At 44.6% G+C, this 20567-nt stretch overlaps 1 protein-coding gene across 3 annotated transcripts in view; it reads right to left on the bottom strand.

The window, feature by feature from the left end:
• Positions 1 to 20075, bottom strand: part of LOC133772922 (E3 SUMO-protein ligase RanBP2) — an 80570-nt gene extending 60495 nt beyond the window's left edge. Inside the window, exons 1-4 of one of the 3 annotated variants that reach the window (XM_062210057.1) lie at positions 19953 to 20075; positions 6614 to 6681; positions 3537 to 3648; positions 2984 to 3136 (exon numbers count right to left, since the gene is read on the bottom strand). In XM_062210057.1, coding sequence (XP_062066041.1) covers positions 2984 to 3136; positions 3537 to 3648; positions 6614 to 6681; positions 19953 to 20024 — 405 coding nt within the window. In that variant the 5' untranslated portion in view covers positions 20025 to 20075. The remainder of the gene's footprint in view (positions 1 to 2983; positions 3137 to 3536; positions 3649 to 6613; positions 6682 to 19952) is intronic. The other 2 variants (XM_062210058.1, XM_062210059.1) reach the window with 2 other exon arrangements.
• Between the last annotated feature and the right edge of the window lie 492 nt (positions 20076 to 20567).

Here is a 20567-nt window from a genome sequence, read left to right as displayed (position 1 = left end):
ATACTTCATCTTAACAGCTATCACTGATGCTAGCCATTGGAAAGACATACTATGGCTTGGCTACCTCATGTCCAGTGATACTAGTCTCAACTCCAACCTCAGCCATCCATTTGCCATGGATACTAGTCTTCAAAAGCTGTATTTCAGGCACCACTCAGGCCAATACCTTTCTTATTCTTCTACCTTACCTAGGGCCCACATATCCTCCCCACTGGCCCCCATCACATATTTTCTCCTCTACTATATGAAAAGCTCCGTTACTGCACTGAAATCACCAAGTTTTAATTAGCCATAACATACACACACAACACACTCTTTCTCTGTCAAACTAAAATGCTGCAGTCTGGGGCAGGCATTTGGGAGAGTGGTTAAGTTGTCACTTGGGACTCCCGCAGGCCATATCAGAGTAGTTCAAGTCCAGCTCCTCCACTATGGATCCAGCTTCCTGCTAATGCGCACTCTAGGGGACAGCAGACGACGGCTCAAGTCCTTGGGTCCCTGCCACCCAAATGGGGACTTGGATTGAATTCCAGGCTCTGGTTTCAGCCTGGCCCAGAGCTGACTGATGAGGGCATTTGGAGAATGAACCAGTAGATGGAAGCTCTCACTCCATGTGTACGTCTTTCAAATAAAATGGACATAGAGGTCTTTGTCCCTAGGACAAAGGTAGTTCAAAGGTTTGCAAAAAGAAATAAAAAGGTAAGTTCATTTTGGCATTAAATTTTTTTGAAATTGGGGACAGACACAGTGGGGCAGCAGGTGAAACCACAGCTGCTTGTGACATCACCATGCAATACTGAAATGCCAGTGTGAGTGCCAGCTACTCAGCTTCCAATTCAGGCCCCTACTGAATGTGGTGAAAAAACAGCAGATGATGGCTCAAGTGTTCCTGCCATCCATCTGGAAGATCCAGGTGGAATTCTTGGCTTCAGTGTGGTACAGCCCCAGTTGCTAGAGCCATCCGGGAAGTCATTCTGCCTTTCAAACAAATCTTTTAAAATTTGTTTGCAATTCAAAATGTTTTTAAAGCTTTTTGGAAAATTCTACTCTACTCAATAGAAAAAGTCCTCTCATATGTAATACTTTCATTCATTACACAAATATCACAAAACTATCCGTCTTTGTCAATAAGCCTTAAATTTAAGCAGAAACAGATCTACTTTGCAAACTAGTTCAAAACATCATGAATTTCAGTTCCAAAAACCTGGGAAAGAATTTCAAACACAAAGGTTTAGCTTGAGACAAAAGTCCTGGGGCCAGCTTTATGGCATAGTGGGTGAGGCTGCCAACTATGATGCTGGCGTCCCAAATGGGTGCAGATTCAAGTCCCAGCTGCTCCACTTACAATCTAGCTCCCTGCTAACAGCCTAAGCGTTTGGGCCGTTGCCACACATAAGTGAGACCTAAAAGAAGCTCCTGATGCCTAACTTCAGCCTGGCACAGCCTTAGCTGTTATGGTCATCTGGGGAATGAACCAGCAGATAGAAGATCCCTGTGTGTATAATTTTATTCTGACTTTCAAATAAATAAATAAATTTTTTTTAAAAAAAGTGCTGAGGCCAACATTGTAGCATAGCAGATAAAGCTGCCACTTGTGAGCCAGCATCCATAAGTGGGTCGATTCAAGTCCCTGCTGTACCACTTCTGATTCAATTCCCTGCTAATCTACCCCTGCACCCACATCAGAGACCCAAATGAAGCTCCTGGTTCCTGGCTTTGGCCTGGCCCAGCGCCAACTGTCGTGGCCATTTGGGAAGTGAACCAGTGGATAGAAGATTTCTGTTTTTCCTTCTCTCTCTGTAACTCTGCCTTTTAAATAAATAAAATAAACCTTTTATAAAAGAAAAGTGTTGGTAAGGCATATTTGGAAAGACTTTCCTCTAGAAAAATTACTTACTAATCTGCATTTATCAATGAAGAATAATAATAGGGACCAGTTAATATATTACCAAGAGCTTCTTGACATTTTTAGTTATTATCTCCAACATACTAGAAAAACCACCTGTTATCACTGGCTTATAAATCTATCTCATAAGATAATTCATTCCATTTCTAAACAGTTACCAGAAAACTCTTATATATAATAACCCTAAACTGTCATCCTATAAGCAGTCTTCACATAATGATACAAAAACCTTATGCGCGTAGACAAAACCTGATCTATATCTTAGCTCTACTATTAACTACAAAACTGAAAATCTCTAAAATATTAAATATTCCAGAAGGGTAAAGCACATATCACTTGTAGAGCATACAATACAATGGCTAAAAAGACACAAATTGAGAAAGGTTGTAATTTTTAAGAGAAAAAAAGCATTTTTTTTCAAGATTTATTTATTTGAAAGGCAGAGAGAGAGAGACAGAGAGAGAGAGAGAGAGAGAGAGAGAGAGAGATCTTCCAACCACTGGTTCATTCCACAAATGGCTACAACAGCCAAGGCTGGGCCAGGCTGGAGCCAGGAGCTTCATCCGGGTCTCCCACGTGGATGCAGAGGCACAAGTACTTGGGCCATCTTCCACTGCTTTCCCAGGCACACTGTCAGGGAGCTAGAAGAAAGTGGGACAGTCTAGCCTCAAATCAGTGCCTCTGCTCCATAACACTGGCCTCCAAGAAAAAATTTTAAAGGCAACATAGACCTACTCCATTTTAAGGTTTGCTACTAAAAATTAATGTAGGATGTAACACTGTGGCATAGCAGGTAAAGCCACCACTTGCAACAACAGCAACCCATATAGGTGCCAGTCTGTGTCCCAGCTATACACTTCCAATCCAAGTCCCTACTAATGGCCTGGGAAAAATAGAAGACAGCCCAAGTGTCTGGGCCCCTGACAGCCACATGGGAGATATCTGGATGAAGCTCCTAACTTTGGCCTGGCCCAAATGGATAGAGTGAACCAACAGATAAAAAATTAATCTAAATTCCAAATATTAGAAATACTTGTGTTTTACATAATCTCTTCTCCTAAATTTTGGATTTTTTACCTTTAGTTTATAGACTGCAGGACTTCCTGGGAAAAGCTTAGCTGCTCTTTCAACCCAATATTTTGCTCTTCCATCAGTAACATCGTTTTTACAAAGCAATTCTGCAATCTTCAACACAAGATCTTTTTGTGTTGGGTTTAATTCCACTGAACGCTGAAATAATAGAAATAAAAAAATCAGTAAATAAATTTATGTATGTATGAATATATACACTCAAAGAATAAAAAGTATCAGTATACTCATTTAAAACTCTATTCCTAGATGACATTATTTCAAAGTTATTAAAGTAACTTAGAGTGTAATAATGAATCAAATAAAAATTATCTTTTTATTAGGTGAATGCAAAAAACACAAGAATACCATATCACAATATTAGACTCAAAATTTATAGGTGTAAATTACAGTACACTTTGCACCACATATTTTTTAAATCTGTTCTGTGACATGAGCACCTCTTTTCACGACATCCATAAGATATATTAGAATTATTCATTACATAAATGACTCTTACATCTGGCTGTGCAGTCTACATTTTAATATTATAATTAATTACCTTGTAACATTCAACAGCTTTGTCTGTGTTTTCTTCTGCCTCATAAAGAAGACCCAGAAATCTATGAGCTTTGGGATCCCTCTCTTGCACATTAATATATGTAGATATATATCTGTTTCAAAATAGAATACAAAAAATAATACTTAAATTATTACTCAGAATTGTACTTAAATGCTAACTTTACAGTATACCTTAAATCAAAGCAACCATCAAACCAATTTATACTGATTTTCATTTATTGACTTATCACTGTCTACTTAAACTGGGATATGCATATAACTCAAAAGTATTCATCAACAGAAAAACAAAGACACACACAGTTTACAACTTAGTATTAAATGTTACATGTACCAACTTTAGTATTAAATGTTATATTTACCAAATACATTTTCTGCACATTAAAAAATAACATATAAGCTTTTTCTTCCTGATCACACTTTGATAAAATGCTATAGTTTTGCATATAAATTATGAAGTTACTATAGTAGACTTTTAAAGTTATCATACTGCAAAAACTAAAAAGCAGCAATTTTAAAGATAACTACAAAAATTTAATCCTTTAAATAAAGTGATTTCTAACTGTACTGTACCCAGCTAAAATTGAACAAAAGAAAAACTAGCAACTACATTACCAAATGCAAATAATCTCCATTTCTTAAATCAAGTAACAACTAAAAACAAGCAGTAATCCTCTAAGTTCAGTGGCAGTGTTTTTAAAGATAAATTAGACCGAAGACCAAAACTAAGGGGAAAAATTAACAAGGAGCATGGATTCGCAGTCCCAACACTGCCAGTTACGAGGCTTTACTCATCTTCCTTTCTTCATTTCGTCTTTCCATCAGTGCTGTTATAGCACAGCACCCTCCTAATTTCCCATGTTAAGGTGCTCCAAGTCAGGAAATCAGAATCTGTGGGTGTAACAGACACTCAAGAGTTTCATCAGCTGAGTCAATTAAAAATCTTTTACACAAGCTATTGTTCTGCCCAGTATCAGTTTAATTTTGCATTCACTGCTACTACCTATACCAGACATCTAACCAAAAGAAATTAGATACAGAAATGGTACTGTTTTACTCTAACCCAGAAACAATTTGTGTGTGTGTGTTTCCTTTCCTTTCTTTTTTTTTTTTTTTTTAATTTTTGACAGGCAGAGTGGACAGTGAGAGAGAGACAGAGAGAAAGGTCTTCCTTTTGCCGTTGGTTCACCCTCCAATGGCCGCCGCGGTAGCGCGCTGCAGCCGGCGCACCGCGCTGTTCCGATGGCAGGAGCCAGGTGCTTATCCTGGTCTCCCATGGGGTGCAGGGCCCAAGGACTTGGGCCATCCTCCACTGCACTCCCTGGCCACAGCAGAGAGCTGGCCTGGAAGAGGGGCAACCGGGACAGGATCGGTGCCCCGACCGGGACTAGAACCCGGTGTGCCGGCGCCGCAAGGCGGAGGATTAGCCTGTTGAGCCACGGCGCCGGCCTCCTTTCCTTTCTTTTTAAGAAAACTTTTATTTAATAAATATAAATTTTGAAAGTACAACTTTTATAGTGATTTTTTCCCCATAAGCACATTCCCACCAGCAAACCATCCCATTTCCTACTCCCTCTCCCATCCCATTCTTCATTCTTTATATACAGAGGATCAACTTATTACATACTAAGTAAAAATTTCAACAGTTTACACCCACACAGACACACAAAGTATAGTACTGTTTTAAGACTAGTTTTATGTTAATTCTCATAATACAACACATTAAGGACAGAGATCCCACATGGGGAATAGGTGCACAGTGATTCCCGTTGTTGATTTAACAATTAACACTCTTATTTGTGACGTCAATAATCACCCAAGGCTCTTGTTGTGAGCTGCCAAGGCTATGGAAGCCTCTTGAGTTCACAAACTCCGACCTTATTTAAACAAGGCCATCAAAGTGGAAGTTCTCTCCTCCCTTCAGAGAAAGGCACCTCCTTCTTTAATGGCCCATTCTTTCCACCGGGATCTCACTCACAAAGATCTTTCATTTAGGTCATTTTTTGCCGTAGTGTCTTGGCTTTTCATGCCTGAGAAACTCTTATGGGCTTTTTAGCCAGATCCGAATGCCTTAAGGGCTGATTCTGAGGCCAGAGTGCTGTTTAGGGCATTTGTCATTCTATGAGTCTGCTGTGTATCCTGCTTCCCATGTTGGATTGCTCTCTCCTTTTTAATTCTATCAATTATTATTAGCAGACACTGGTCTTATTTATGTGATCCCCTTGACAATCCTATCTTTATGATCAATCATGAATTTAAACTGATCACTTTAACTAATAAGATGGCATTGGTATCTGCCAACTTAATGGGATTTGGAGTCCCATGGCACAGTTCTAGCTTTACCATTAGGGTTAAGTCCGAGTGAGGTGTGCAGAACTGCACATCTTCTCCCTCTCTTAATGCCATTCTTATTTTTAACAAGGATCAATTTTCAGTTGAATTTAAACACCTAAGAATAATTGTGTGTTAATGAAACAAAATTTTTTTTAAAGTGCCTTAGGAGCAGGCATTTGGCAAAGCTGTTAAGACGCTGCTTGGGATGCCCACATCCCTTTTCAGAGTGTCTGGTTTAAAGACTGGTTCCACTCCAATTCCAGCTTCCTGATCACGCATTCCCTGGAAGGCAGTAGATGCTCAAGTAGTTGGGTACCTTTAGGATTGGACTGGGTTTCCAACCCCTGGTTTCAGCCTGACCCAGTCCTAGCTGCTGAGGGCATCTTGGGGGAATGAACCAGTAAATGGAACTCCTCTTTGTCTCGTCCACCCTCTCTGTAACTCTGACTTTCAAATCAATCAATCAATCTTTTTTTTTTTTTTTTAAAGTAACTTAAGCCAAACAGTTTTGTGCCTTAGGTATAAACAAATAGGAGTATACAAAAAAAAGGGTCAATCTCAACGGAATCTAGACTAGCCCTTAACATCAGTCTGAGCAAAAATGAATCCAGGATATATTTACAAAACATTACTGAAGAACATAATATGGTTACCTATCTCAAAGAAAAACATGAAGTAAGGCACTGATTTTAGAAAACTAAAGTATGCTTACAGTTTGGTACTTACTTTTTAGCGAGATCATATTCTTTAGCTTCATAGTAGAGTTTTGCAAAATAGAATCCTTTCATTGACTTCTAAAAAAAAAAAAAAAGTTTCACTTACCATTATATTGAACTAGTTAACAACTTTTTTGAAAAGGACATTTTTCCGAACAAGATCACTATTAATTTTCGTTCCCTAAAAGATAAAAATCACCTAAAATATACCTATATATTCTAAAAGTCATGATTCCACATTTTTATACTTTCTAAAGTGAAAAAAAAAAGTAAATTCCAGGGGCTGGCACTGCGGTAGCTGATCCAGCTCTCTGCTATGGCCTGGGAAAGCAGTGGAGGATGGCCCAAGTGCTTGGGTCCCTGCACCCACGTGGGAGACCCAGAAGAAGCTCCTGGCTTCAGATCAGCCAGCTCCAGTCATTGTGGGCATTTGAAGAGTGAAACAGTGGATGGAAGACCTTTCTCTCTGACTCCCTCTGTAACTATCTCTCAAATAACCAAATAAATATTAAAAAAAAAAAAAAACAAAAACAAAAGTAAATTCCTGAACATCAAGAGAGGCAGACGTCAGAATTTAAGGAGGCTTACCCTTGGCAACCCTAGAAACCTATGGCATTACTCTCTCATTTTACAGTTAGGCAAACAGCATCCTACAGGAGAAAAGATGTATCAGAAACTTCTCCTAACATGTGTAAGCCTCTGAAAAGAATTGGGGGTTCCCTGGTCCTTGTACTATTCTCACTATAGATCAGTATTTTACAATCAAGGAATAAAAAAGACACAAATAACAATCTTATTCTTTTGGGTAGTAAACCAAGCTCACACCCCAGCTCTTACTTCCCTAAACTCCAAAGCCAGAATGCTAGTACATATCAGATTATGTTCTAGGGCCACCCATCCACAATGGGGAGGAAAGGCTGGATCCGGTATGCTTATTGAAAGGGTAATGTAACTATCCTAAGTCAGGAAGTTTACTAAGCTCAGAGAAGACATAGGACTCCAATGGCACAAAGGGAGAGGATTCACATCATCTTAATTTCCAATATAAACACAGACCCTGAAAGTGGATCCTCCCAATCCTTCCAACTTTTTTGGTTTTAAGCAAGAGGTGTCAGAAAATTACAACTGGCTTGGGAGGTCATGCATTCATAGAGACCCACTTTTGGGTCCTATCAGTTTTGTGAATAAGAATTTATCTATTTTCTTCACTAATGTACCTGGGTTTTAGACCTTCAATAAATAGGTTAGTGTTATCTGCTGCTAATGGGTTGTTGTCATATAGTAATCCTGCACAGTACAAGGGGAACTGCAGTTCAGCCACCTGCTGTATCAAAGCAAACATCAGTGAGGTTCTGACTGAATGTCTCTAAGAACCCCAGCAAGGCAGTCCAGTACAGCAGCAAGACGGATAAACGGTTGGATTCAGACAGCAGCTCTATCATTCTCTTCTGATTGAAATACGTCTCCTTCGTTGTTATTAAAGAAAAATCCTCCTGTTCATTCCTTCACAGCACTGATCAAAGTCATAATCATTTTTGTTTTGATGACTGGCTCTCTCAAAATTGTAGGCTCCACTGGGGTAGGATCCCCTGCAGCCTGATCACCACCAGTGCTCAATTATTTACTGATTACTTATAAAATAGTGTACCCATGATTTCCTACGATAAATTCCTAGAAATTAAATAGCCAGTTCAAAGAATATCGGGGCTGCAGATCAGCACAGCCCCAGCCATTGCCACCAACTGGGGAGTGAACCAGCAGACAAAAGACCTCTCTCTCTCTCCTTCTCTGCGTAACTCTTTCAAATAAATAAATAAATAAATCCTTAAAGGAAAAATAAAGCTATAGCAATCAGTGTCACATTTAAAAAATTTTTTTTTAATTTGTAATTTGTAATTAAATATTGTAATTTTCAAATAAATTAATCAGGTACCCCTCCCCAAAAGTGTAGTACCAGCACTGAATATACATACAGATCAATGAAACAAAATTAATAAACCTATACATCTACATTCAGTTGATTTTTTTTTTTTTTTTTTTTTTTTTTTGACAGGCAGAGTGGATAGTGAGAGAGAGAGAGAGAGACAGAGAGAAAGGTCTTCCTTTGCCGTTGGTTCACCCTCCAATGGCCGCCGCAGCCGGCGCATCTTGCTGATCCAAAGCCAGGAGCCAGGTGCTTCTCCTGGTCTCCCATGCGGGTGCAGGGCCCAAGGACTTGGGCCATCCTCCACTGCCTTCCCGGGCCATAGCAGAGAGCTGGCCTGGAAGAGGGGCAACCGGGATAGAATCCAGCGCCCCAACTGGGACTAGAACCCGGTGTGCCAGTGCTACAAGGTGGAGAATTAGCCTGTTGAGCCACGGCGCCGGCCAATTCAGTTGATATTTTTAAAAATTTATTTGAAAGGCAGAGCCACAGAGAGGCAGAGGCAGAGAGAGAGACATTAAGTCTTCCATCCAATGGTTCACTCCCCAGATGGCTGCAACAGCTGGAGCTGAGTCGATCCAAAGCCAGGAGCTTCTTCACGGTCTCCTACCTGGGTGCAGAGGCCCAAGGACTTGGGCCATCTTCTACTGCTTTCCCAGGCCACAGCAGAGAGCTGGATCGGTAGAGGAGCAGCCAGGACTAGAACCGGCACCCGTATGGGATGCTGGGACTGCAGGTGGTAGCTTTACCTGCTATACCACAACACTGGCCCCTTCTGCTGATTTTTGATAAGGGTCCCACATCCATTCAAAGTGAAAAGAACATTCTCTTCAAACATGGTTAAAGCACAACTGGAGGCCGGCGCCGTGGCTTAACAGGCTAATCCTCCGCTTTGCGGCGCTGGCACACCGGGTTCTAGTCCCGGTCGGGGCGCCAGATTCTATCCCGGTTGCCCCTCTTCCAGGCCAGCTCCCTGGTATGGCCCGGGAAGGCAGTGGAGGATGGCCCAAGTCCTTGGGCCCTGCACCCGCGTGGGAGACCAGGAGAAGCACCTGGCTCCTTGCTTCGGATCAGCACGAAGCGCCGGCCGCAGCGGCCATTGGAGAGTGAACCAACGGCAAAAAGGAAGACCTTTCTCTCTGTCTCTCTCTCTCACTATCCACTCTGCCTGTTAAAAAAAAAAAAAAAAGCACAACTGGATTTCCACATTCAAAAAATGAAGTTGTACCCCTACATTATATCTCACACAAATATTAACAAAGTAGATAAAAAATGTATCAAGTACAAAAGCTAAAAACTATAAAACTCTTAGAAGTAAATTTCAAGATTTACTTATCCTTTGACACAATACTGAAGCACAAGAAACAATCAGAGGCCCTGGATTTAAGTACTTGCTCCACTTCTGATTCAGCTTCCTGCTAATATGCACCCAGAAAGGCAGAAGGTGATGGCTCAAATACTTGGTTCCCTGCCAGCTCTATGAGACCCAGATCAAGTTCCGGGCTCCTGGTTTGGCCTGGCCCCACTCCAGCTAGTGACCAGTGGATGGAAGATCTCTCTCTTTCTCTCTGTCACTGCACCCTTCAAATAAATATAAATAATAAAACTTTTTAAAAAGTTTTAAACTTTTGTGCATTGACTAACATGAAATGAATGCACAACCTACAAAAATGGTAGAAAATAGTTCAAAATCATACATCTTGTAAGGGTTTATTATCCAAAAATATATAAAGCATTTCTACAGCTGAACAATGGAAAGTCTTAAGTCAATTTAAAAACCCAAAGCATGAAAACTGGATAAACACAGGGCAGGCATCTGTCACACCAGTTAAGATGCCCTGGAGGGGAGGGGAGGTGACATTGTGGTGTAGTAGGTAAAGACACTGCCTGTAATGCCAGCATCCCATATGGGCACCAGTTAGCATCCCAGCTACTCCACTCTGATCCAGCTCCCTACTAATGGCCTGGGAAAAGCAACAGAAGATGGCCCAAGTGTTTGGGCCCCTTCATCCATATGAGGACCAGGTGAAACTCCTGATTCCTGGCTTCAGCCTAACCCAGCCCTTACCACTGCAGCCATCTGGGGAGTGAAACAGAGGATGGAAGAGATGTATGTGTGTGTGTGTGTGTTGTGTGCATGAGCACATGGATGTAACTCTCTCAAATAAATAAATAAAACTTAAAAAAAAAAAAAAAAAAGGTGCTACCTGGAAAGACAGCATTGTGGTACAGCAGGTTAAGCCACTGCATATCACAGTTCGAGTCCAAGCTGCTTAGCTTCCAATCCAGCTTCCTGCTATGTGCCTGGAAAGGCAGTTGAAGATGGTCCAGGTATTTGGACCTCTGCCATCATCCACGACAGAGAAAGGATGGAGCTCCTAACTTCAGCCTAACACAGTCCTGGCTGTTGAGGCCACTTAGGGAGTGAATCAGCAGATGGAAGAACTCTCCCTTTCAAGTAAATAAGTAAATAATTCTTGAATAAACATTTAAAAATTTTGTATTTGGAAGCATTTCAGATTTCAGATTAGGGTCTCTCAACTTGTACAAGTAATCAGAAATGACCTGAAGTATATAGGAGAATGTATGCAAGATTACATCCAAATATTATGGCTTTTTTTTTTTTTTTTTTTTTTTTGACAGGCAGTGTGGATAGTGAGAGAGAGAGAGAGAGAAAGGTCTTCCTTTGGCTTTGGTTCACCCTCTAATGGCCGCTGCGGCCGGCACATCGCGCTGATCCGAAGCAAGGAGCCAGGTGCTTTTCCTGGTCTCCCACGCGGGTGCAGGGCCCAACGACTTGGGCCATCCTCCACTGCCTTCCCGGGCCATAGCAGGGAGCTGGCTTGGAAGAGGGGCAACCGGGATAGAATCTGGCGCCCCAACCGGGACTAGAATCCGGTGTGCTGGCGCCGCAAGGCGGAGGATTAGCCTGTTAAGCCACGGCGCCGGCCATATTATGGCATTTTATACAAGTGACTTGAATACCTGGCATCTATGGCAGAAGAGGTAGCTCCTGGAACCAATCCCCCAGAAATACAGAGAGATAATTATTTTTCTTTTTCCATAATTCAAAATATCAAGAATGAAATACACTAAAAACTACTAAATTGTACACTGCAAAATTGTGAATTACATGGTATGTAATATAATAGCACATACATCAATAAAGATGTTTTAAAAAAACTACGTATCAAGATAGTATCACAAGATAGTGACAAACTATTCCTGGTGATGTTAGTTGACAGCATTTTCCTAGTACATCCTTAACAAAATATACAGTCTGGGGCTGGCGCCATGGTGTACTAGGTTAATCCTCCACCTGTGGCGCTGGCATCCCATGTGGGTGCCGGTTCTAGTCCTGGTTGCTCCTCTTCCAGCTCAGCTCTCTGCTTATAGCCTGGGAAGGCAGTGGAAGGTGGCCCAAGTGCTTGGTCCCCTGTACCCACATAGGAGACCGGGAAGAGGCTCCTGGCTTCAGATCGGTGCAGCTTCGGCCGTTGTGGCCATTTGGGGAGTGAATAAACGGAAGGAAGACCTTTCTCTCTGTCTCTCTCACTGTCTGTAACTCTGTCAAATAAATACATAAAATCTTAAAATATATATATAGTCTAAAACTAAAAACCTATAAACTTCATTCAATTCTTTACAAAGACTTGAGAAAACAGGCCAAAGAACAGAACCTCAATTAACCACAGATACTTTTAAAAGCAATGCAGGGGCCGGTGCCGTGGCTCACTTGGTTAATCCTCCGCCTGAGGCGCCGGCATCCCATATGGGCACCAGGTTCTAGTCCCCGTTGCTCCTCTTCCAGGCCAGCTCTCTGCTGTGGCCCGGGAAGGCAGTGGAGGATGGCCCAAGTGCTTGGGCCCTGCACCCGCATGGGAGACCGGGAGGAAGCACCTGGCTCCTGGCTTCGGAACAGCGCAGCGCGCCGGCCGTAGCAGCCATTTAGGGGGGTGAACCAACGGAAGGGAGACCTTTCTCTCTCTCTCTCTATAACTCTATCTGTAAAAAAAGAAAGAAAGAAAAAGCAATGCAAAGAATATGCAAAACGTGGGTAGTTTCTCCCCTTTCCCCTGAAGTAACACATTTAAAAAAGATACAGGAAGAGGGGCCGGTGCTGTTTTGTAAAGCCAGGGCTTGAAGTGCTGGCATCCCATATGGACATAGGTTCTAATCCTGGTTGCTTTTCTTCCGATCCAGCTCTCTGCTATGGCCTGGGAAAGCAGTGGAAGATGGCCCAAGTCCTTGGGCCCCTGCACCCAGGTGGGAGACCCAGAAGAAGCTGCTGGCTCCTGGCTTCCTATCAGCACAGCTCCAGCTGTTGCGGTCAATTGAGAAGTGAACCAGCAGATGGAAGACCCTCTCTCTCTCTTTCTGCCTCTCCTTTCTCTGTGTAGAACCGGAATAAGCTCCTGGCTCCTAGTTCCAGCCGCTGTAGCCATTTGGGAAGTGAACCAGCAGATGGAAGGCCTCCCTCTGTCTCCGTCTTTTTGTAACTCTGCCTCTCAAATAAATAAATCTTTAAAAAAAAAAAAAAAAAGGCAGATTTTTTAAAGAAGATTTATTCATTTATTTGAAAGTCAGAGTTACACAGAGAGAGAAGGAGAGGCAGAGAGAGAGGTCTTCCATCTTCTGGTTCATTCCCCAATTGGCCACAACGGTTAGAGCTGCACTGATCTGAACCCAGGAGGCAGGAGCTTCCTCTAGGTCATCCCACGTGGGTGCAGCATCTTCCACTGCTTTCCCAGACCACAGCAGAGAGCTGGATCGGAAGTGGAGCAGCAAGGCCTCGAAGTGGTGCCCATATGGGATGCCAGCACTGTAGGCAGTGGTTTTACCGCTACACCACAGCACCGGCCCTTAGAAGGCAGATTTTTAAAATATAATTGCATAGCAGAAAGTGTCTTAAGACACAAAACCCTGAACCATTAATTTAAGTGACATTTTTTGAGTGCCTGGTACACACATGGGCACAGCACAGCCACTCTCCTTCCTGTCTAACACAGAGTCACATGAACAACCACGAGGATGCACTGGGGGAGGCCGAGATGAGACTATACTGAAGAGGTTCACTGTCTCTTCGTTTCTTTGGAATAAGTTCCCATTGTATGCATTACCTGGTCAAAGTAGTAGATCTTTTTAATGAAAAAAATGTGCTTGCTTTTCAGTCTGTGTGCTCCCAAACAGCCTGAGTGTGCATTTGCCCAGCTCAAGTGTACAGCCTGGTACTCCAGCCCCATCTAGATCCTGAGCTAGTCTGTGGGGAATCCAGTGCTCTGACCCTGAACTCAGTGAAGTGGGTGAGATGGTGACCTCAGTTCAGCAGAGGCGGGAAGCTCAAGGCCAGCCACACAACATGTGACTGCCCTGCCCCAGACGGCCAGTGAGCAAGTGCTCGGATTCTTCCTGGACCTCAGCCCAGTGACTCAGTCACTCATTCCCCTTCCCCGCTACCACCCATCTATCCATAACCATTCTCCAGCCTCCTGTCAATTTTCTTCCAGGAGGGGCAGGGAAGAGATCTACAGTCAAACCAATACTTTACCAATCTCTTTTGATTAGTCGTTTGGATGTGGCCATGTTTAGAAGAATGTTTTAAGATGACCTCTTTTAAATAACAGAACCATCATTTTTAACTTCCCAATATGTGACCTGTTTTGGTGATTTTTCTCCTGCTGTAGGGCGCTTTGAGGCCACCTTTATGGTATAGTCACCTTTACCCACTACCTACGACCCAGGCATCCTGTATGTGTGCCAGTTCATATCTCAGCCACCCCACTGCCAATCCAGCTCCCTGCTATGGCCTGGGAAAAGCAGCAGAGGTTGGGCCTCTGCACTTGTGGGAGACTGTACTTGGCCCCTGCACCCATGTGGGAGACCTGGATAAAGCTCCTGACTCCTGGCCTTTGTGGCAGTGAACCAGCAGATGGAAGATCTCTATCTGTCTCTCTCAACAAATGGAAGATATCGCTCACTCTGTAACTCTTTCAAATAATAAAAAAAATCTTTTAAAAAAAGGGCTCGGCACTGAAAATATTGGGGAAAAAAAGAAAGAGTTTGAGGCTCAAGTCAAAAATTCCAAATTTCAGTTAATGTATCAGAAAGATAACAGGAGAAAAAAATTTTAAAAAGTTCAAAGAAATAATATGCCAGAACTCTTAAGTTGAAGCTTCCAGAGAAACCTATAAATTACCAAAGCAAGAATCATCAGACTTCTAATAAAACTATCAGAAATGGAGAAATGCTCTTAAAGTTGAGAAGTTATTTTGAATCCAGAATTTGATAACCAAATTATCCATCAAAGTAAATGTTTCTCAAACATACAATTAAAAAAAAAAAAAAAAACAGCTCTCATCCATTCCTTCTCAAAGTACGATTATCCTACTCTAAAACAATGAAAGTAAATCAAGAAGATGGAAAGTACAAAAAACAGACGGTCTAACACAAAAAAGAGGCAAAGGAAATTATCAAGGTGAGGATAATGGGACGTCCCAGGACCACAGCTGTGTAATAAAGAGAAAGAAAAAACCAGTCAACGCTGTAGCAGTAAAACAGTGTTCCAAGTATAAGAAAACTGTTTTAGAAAAATCTTTTGGCTGAAATTAGTGGGATTACGTGCCTGTTGGACTACACTTCAGAGTTTAAAACTGAATAGTTTGAGTAAAGAATTAGCAATACACCATAAATAAATCAAAATTTAAAGCAAGTATTAACTCAGGAAAAATGAAACTACACACAAAGGCAAATTAAACACAAAAATATTTGTCTGTAATTATATAAATGCTAAACACTAACTTAACCAAAAATTACATTAACAGTACTGGAAGAATGAGGGAGAAACAAGGAATGCCTGTGGATAGAGTTCTAGAGAAGCACAACAGAAAGCATCTGAAATAGAAGAAACAGGATCAAGAAATAAAGATTAGAGGCCAGAACTGTGGCGTATCAGGTTAGGCAGCTGCCTCCGACACCCCGGCATCCTGTATGGGCAGGGGTTCACATCCCAGCTACTCCACCTTCTATCCAGCTCCCTGCTAATGTGGCTGGGAAAGCAGCAGAAAATGGCCCAAGTGCTTTGGCCTCTGCCACCCATGTGGGAGACCCAGAAGAAGCTCCTGGCTTCAGGCCAGCCCATCTGTGCCTGTTGCAGCTATTTGGGGAGTGAACCAGCAGATTAAAGATCTCTATGTCTCTCCCTCTATCTCTAACTCTTTCAAATAAAATAAATAAATCTTTAAAGAAAAAAGTAAATCTTAAAAAAAAAAGTATACATGGAAACAAGCCTAGAAGGTGAGACATCCACATTCCACACCAGAATGCCTGGGCTGATTCCCAGTTCTGGCTCCTGATTCCCTGGGAGGCACTGATGAGACTCAAGTAATTAGGTTCCCGCAAACCAAGGTGGGGGATCCACCTCAAGTTCCAGTCCTTGCAAGCACCTGAGATTATCAGCAGATGGGAGACCTCTGGTGCACACAGGCTGTCTCTGTCTCTGTCTCTCTCTCTCTCTCTCTATATATATATATATATAAAAAATCAGAAGTATGAAGTTTAGATGTAATTGGCAGAACCACCAAGTTAGTACTGTCCAGCAGCGTCTAGGAAGTAGAAATCAGGTGCAGAATGGAAAGCCAACCAGACAGAATCTTAAGACAAAAGAAATTATATGTAAAAAGCAATATTACAGAAAGAATAGTTTCAACAAGGACAAAAGTAGATGTGAAGAAGCAGAAACATCATACAGCTACAAGCAGATGAACAAATGAAAACTCAGTGAAGACTGGGAAGATATGAGATTATACACGTATCAAGAAACTGCAGAACTCAACATCCCAGAAAGTATAGTCAGTTCACGAATGGCCAGCCTCTGCCAAAATGAGAGATTAAGTACTAACCTCTTTCCATTCTTTTATTTTCAAAAATGTTAAACATCTATTTGTTTGTTTATTTGAAAGGCAGAGTTACAGGAGAGTGAGACAGAGATCTTCCATCCACTGGTACACTGCCCAAATGGCCACAACAGCAGCCCAGAACTGCATCTAGGTTTCCCAAGTGGATGCAGGGGCCCAGGCACTTGGGCCACCTTCCGCTGCTTTCCAGGTGCATTAGCAGGGAGCTGCACGGGAAGCAGAGCAGCCGGGACTTGAACCAGCACCGGGATACTGGATGCTGAAATTGCAGGAAATGCAACCTGCCACACCACAATGCCAGTGCCTCTCTTCCCACTCTTCACAGCTGCTGCTGCCCTCTCCACCAGCAAGCTCCCTTCCAAACTATCCAACTCTCCCTATTTTGACACTGCATTCAGATCTAACTTTAGAAAATATCTTCATGGGCCGACACTGGCACAGGAGGCTAACCCTCTGCCTGCAGTGCCAGCATCCCATATGGGCACCAGCTCATGTCCTGGCTGCCTCTCTTCTGAAAATGTCTTAAAAAAAAAAAAAAAAAATACAGGCCAGCACCATGGCTTAACAGGCTAATCCTCTGGCTTGTGGCACCGGCACACCGGGTTCTAGTCCCGGTTGGGGCACCGGATTCTATCCCGGTTGCCCCTCTTCCAAGCCAGCTCTCTGCTATGGCCCGGGAAGGCAGTGGAGGATGGCCCAAGTCACCCACATGGGAGACCAGGAAAAGCACCTGGCTCCTGGCTTCGGATCAGCATGATGCGCCGGCCGCAGCGGCCATTGGAGGGTGAACCAACGGCAAAAAGGAAGACCTTTTTCTCTGTCTCTCTTTCTCACTATCCACTCTGCCTGTCCAAAAAAAAAAAAAAAAAAATACAGAAAATATCTTCACACATTATAAAGTTACATACTAGCTACTTCATATTTTGCTGACATTCTCGGGCATGCACCTTAAGAAAAATACCCAATTAAAACAATATTCTTCAAGTTTGAGAGGTGGCCATAATAACTAATTCACTTTATCTGACAGAAATTATATAGTAGAAATACTCTAGCTTCTGTCTCGAATAGTGGTTCTATTTTTTTTTTTTTTTTAAGATTTATTTCTTTGAAAGTCAGAGTTACACAGAGAGAGAAGAAGAAGCAGAGAGAGGTCTTCCATCTGCTGGTTCACTTCCCAATTGGCTGCAACTACAGGTGGCAGCTTCTTAATATTTGAGAGCCAAGGTCCTCACTAAGAATCTTATGGAAGGGGGCCATTGCTGTGACGTAACAGGTAAAGCCGCTGCCTGCAGTGCCGGCATCCCATATGGGCGCCAGTTCAAGTCCTGGCTGCTCTACTTCCAATCCAGCTCTCTGCTGTGGCCTGGGAAAGCAGTGGAAGATGGCCCAAGTCCTTGGGCCCCTGCACCCACATGGGAGACCCTGAAGAAGCTCCTGGCTCCTGGCTTCAGATCGGCGCAGCTCCAGCCATTGTGGCCAATTGGGGAGTGAACCAGCAGAGGGAGGACCTCTCTCTGCTTCTTCTTCTCTCTCTGTGTAACTCTGACTTTCAAATAAAAAAATAAATCTTAAAAAAAAAAAAAAAAATCTTGTGGAGCCGCTAAACTTGCTTCAAAAAATAAGAACAAAAAAAGTACACCAATCTTAGGAGTTACAGAAACCCTCAACAAGGTTCTAACACTTTTAACACATTCATACTTTTTTTTTTGGACAGGCAGAGTGGACAGTGAGAGAGAAAGACAGAGAGAAAGGTCTTCCTTTGGCGTTGGTTCACCCTCCAATGGCACACCGCGCTGATCCGAAGCCGGGAGCCAGGTGCTTCTCCTGGTCTCCCATGGGGTGCAGGGCCCAAGGACTTGGGCCATCCTCCACTGCACTCCCTGGCCACAGCAGAGAGCTGGCCTGGAAGAGGGGCAACCGGGACAGAATCCGGTACCCTGACCGGGACTAGAACCCGGTGTGCCGGCGCCACAAGGCGGAGGATTAGCCTATTGAGCCACGGCACCGGCCAACACATTCATACTTAAGACTATGCAGGGGTAGGCTCCATGACACAGCAGGTAAAGCCTCTGTCTGCAGTCCCAGCATCCCATATGGGCAGCAGCTGGTATAGTCCCACCTGCTCCACTTCCAATCCAGCTCCCTGCTAATGGGCCTGGGAAAGCAGCGGAGGACGGCCTAAGTGCTTGGGGCCCTGCACCCACAGGAGACCCGGGGGAAGCCCTGGCTGCTGGCTCAGAACGGCCCAGCTCTGCCCCTTACAGCCATTTGGGGAATGAAGCAGCAGATTGAAGCTCTCTCCCTTCGAGTCCCCGGCTCCCACCAACTCTACCTTTCAAATAAATAAATCTTTAAAGAAAAACTATGCCAGCGATTTGAAATGACAATCTACACACAGGAACCTATGGGTCTTCTCCAGAGTGACAGACTACAGGCCACTACACTATTCCTAAAAAAGCCAATCAGACCCACTGCCAACATTCTGCTGAGCCATCCACTCGGCCCTGGACAAGTATCTTCTCTGTGTGCAGGACTCGGTGTTATCGGGAGCATAAAGTAAGATAACCTAGGCTACGATACAAGGCAAGTCATGCTGCACTGTGATCATGATCAACCACTAATGTGAGAACTCAAAAAAAGTTCGTGGGAAATGCGTATTATGGGAAAAAAAACATACAAGAACTTTACAACTTTTCTGCACCCAACACAGACTAATGGTTGAATTTCCCCCACGTCCATGTTGAAGCATCCGTCTAGATCTCCACTTCCAACATCAACACCACCAAAGCCAGGAGATGCGGCTGACGCCTACGTAGGGCTGACGGCGTGCCAAGCATCGCTGGAGGTGTTCCACACGGACCACGCACCTCATCTCGTCAGTGTCGCGAGCCCGCTCTACAGACGGGATGCTCCACCTGCGTTTGCTAGGGTAGGGTCGCACCGACTCAACTGCAGGCAGACCAACGAGCCGGCGCGCGCCCCACGCCCCGCCGCCGCCTCTAAGTAATCCAAGAGGGAGAAATGTGCTCAGGACCGGCTGTGGGGAAGACCTGAGAGCTCTAAGCTCAGAGCACCCAGTCTGTAAAGGGGAGGGGGCCGCAAATAAAACAGCAGCTTGCTCGGCGTGCGGGCCAGAGGGCTGCGCGTGGTCACCCGCGCCGGGCCGCTGTCCAGGTGCCTGCCCGGCCGGGCAGCGTCACAGCGGGGACAGCCGCCGCGTTCCAACAACCGCCCAGCCCTGAGGCGGCCGCAGCCGGACGGAAGCGCCCGCCCGAGGCGCCAGCCGGGGCCTCGGGCAGCGCGGGCCGCACGGGACCAGGCCAGACGAGGACCAAGGCGCCCCCGAGGAAACGGGCCACGCCGACGTGCCCCGCGGCCCCACGCCCCTCCCACAGGGCAGGGCGAGCCGCCCCGGACCTCCGCCGCACGCGCCAGGGAGCGGTTGGCGCCGGGAGCCATGGCGCCGGCGCCGCCGCTGGGCCAGGGCCCCGGCCTCTCCGGACACGACTCACCTCTCGCGGCGACGGGGCGGAGCCCTGCACCGAAGCGATATACCGCTCCACGTCGGCCTTGCTGCGCCTCATCGCGCCGCCGACCGGACTCCCGGCGAGCGGCCGGCAGGCGTTGGGGCCCGCAGCGGTCGCAGGGTCCAGCAACGAAGCGCTTGAAAACCCGTGACGCAGCGCAGTCGCCGGCGGAGGGGGCGGTGCGGCGTGCGTGCGTGTTGCGTCATCGCTGTGCGCCGCGCCATCGAGTGCGGCGCTCCCGCCTAGAGCTGCCGGCCGCGGGCTCCACCCGAGCAGGCGCAGGCGGGCTGGCTGAATCTGAGGCCGGTTCTCCCGCGTGCGGCGGGGTGTTCAGCGCCGCGAGATAACCTCGTGGGTTCATAAGCTCCTTCCATGTTTGGCCTTAGTTAAAATCACGTGATGTTGTGGAAGGAAAAAGATCTCGGGCCATTTTGGTTGAGCCTGTAAATTGGCACAATCCTGGAGGCGACTGGCTAAAGTACATCGTGTGGGACACGTGTGAATACGAAGCACTGCTTTTAAAACGTATGCGTTTAAAAAAAATAGGCCACAAATGCTATTTTTTGGAGGATTGCAACTTACATTTCAGTGGCCGAAGAA

This window comes from Lepus europaeus, chromosome 13, assembly GCF_033115175.1.
Source record: "Lepus europaeus isolate LE1 chromosome 13, mLepTim1.pri, whole genome shotgun sequence".
NCBI lineage: Eukaryota > Metazoa > Chordata > Mammalia > Lagomorpha > Leporidae > Lepus > Lepus europaeus.
Note: the sequence above shows the minus strand (reverse complement) of the source record. Positions and strands in the feature narration are given on the sequence as shown.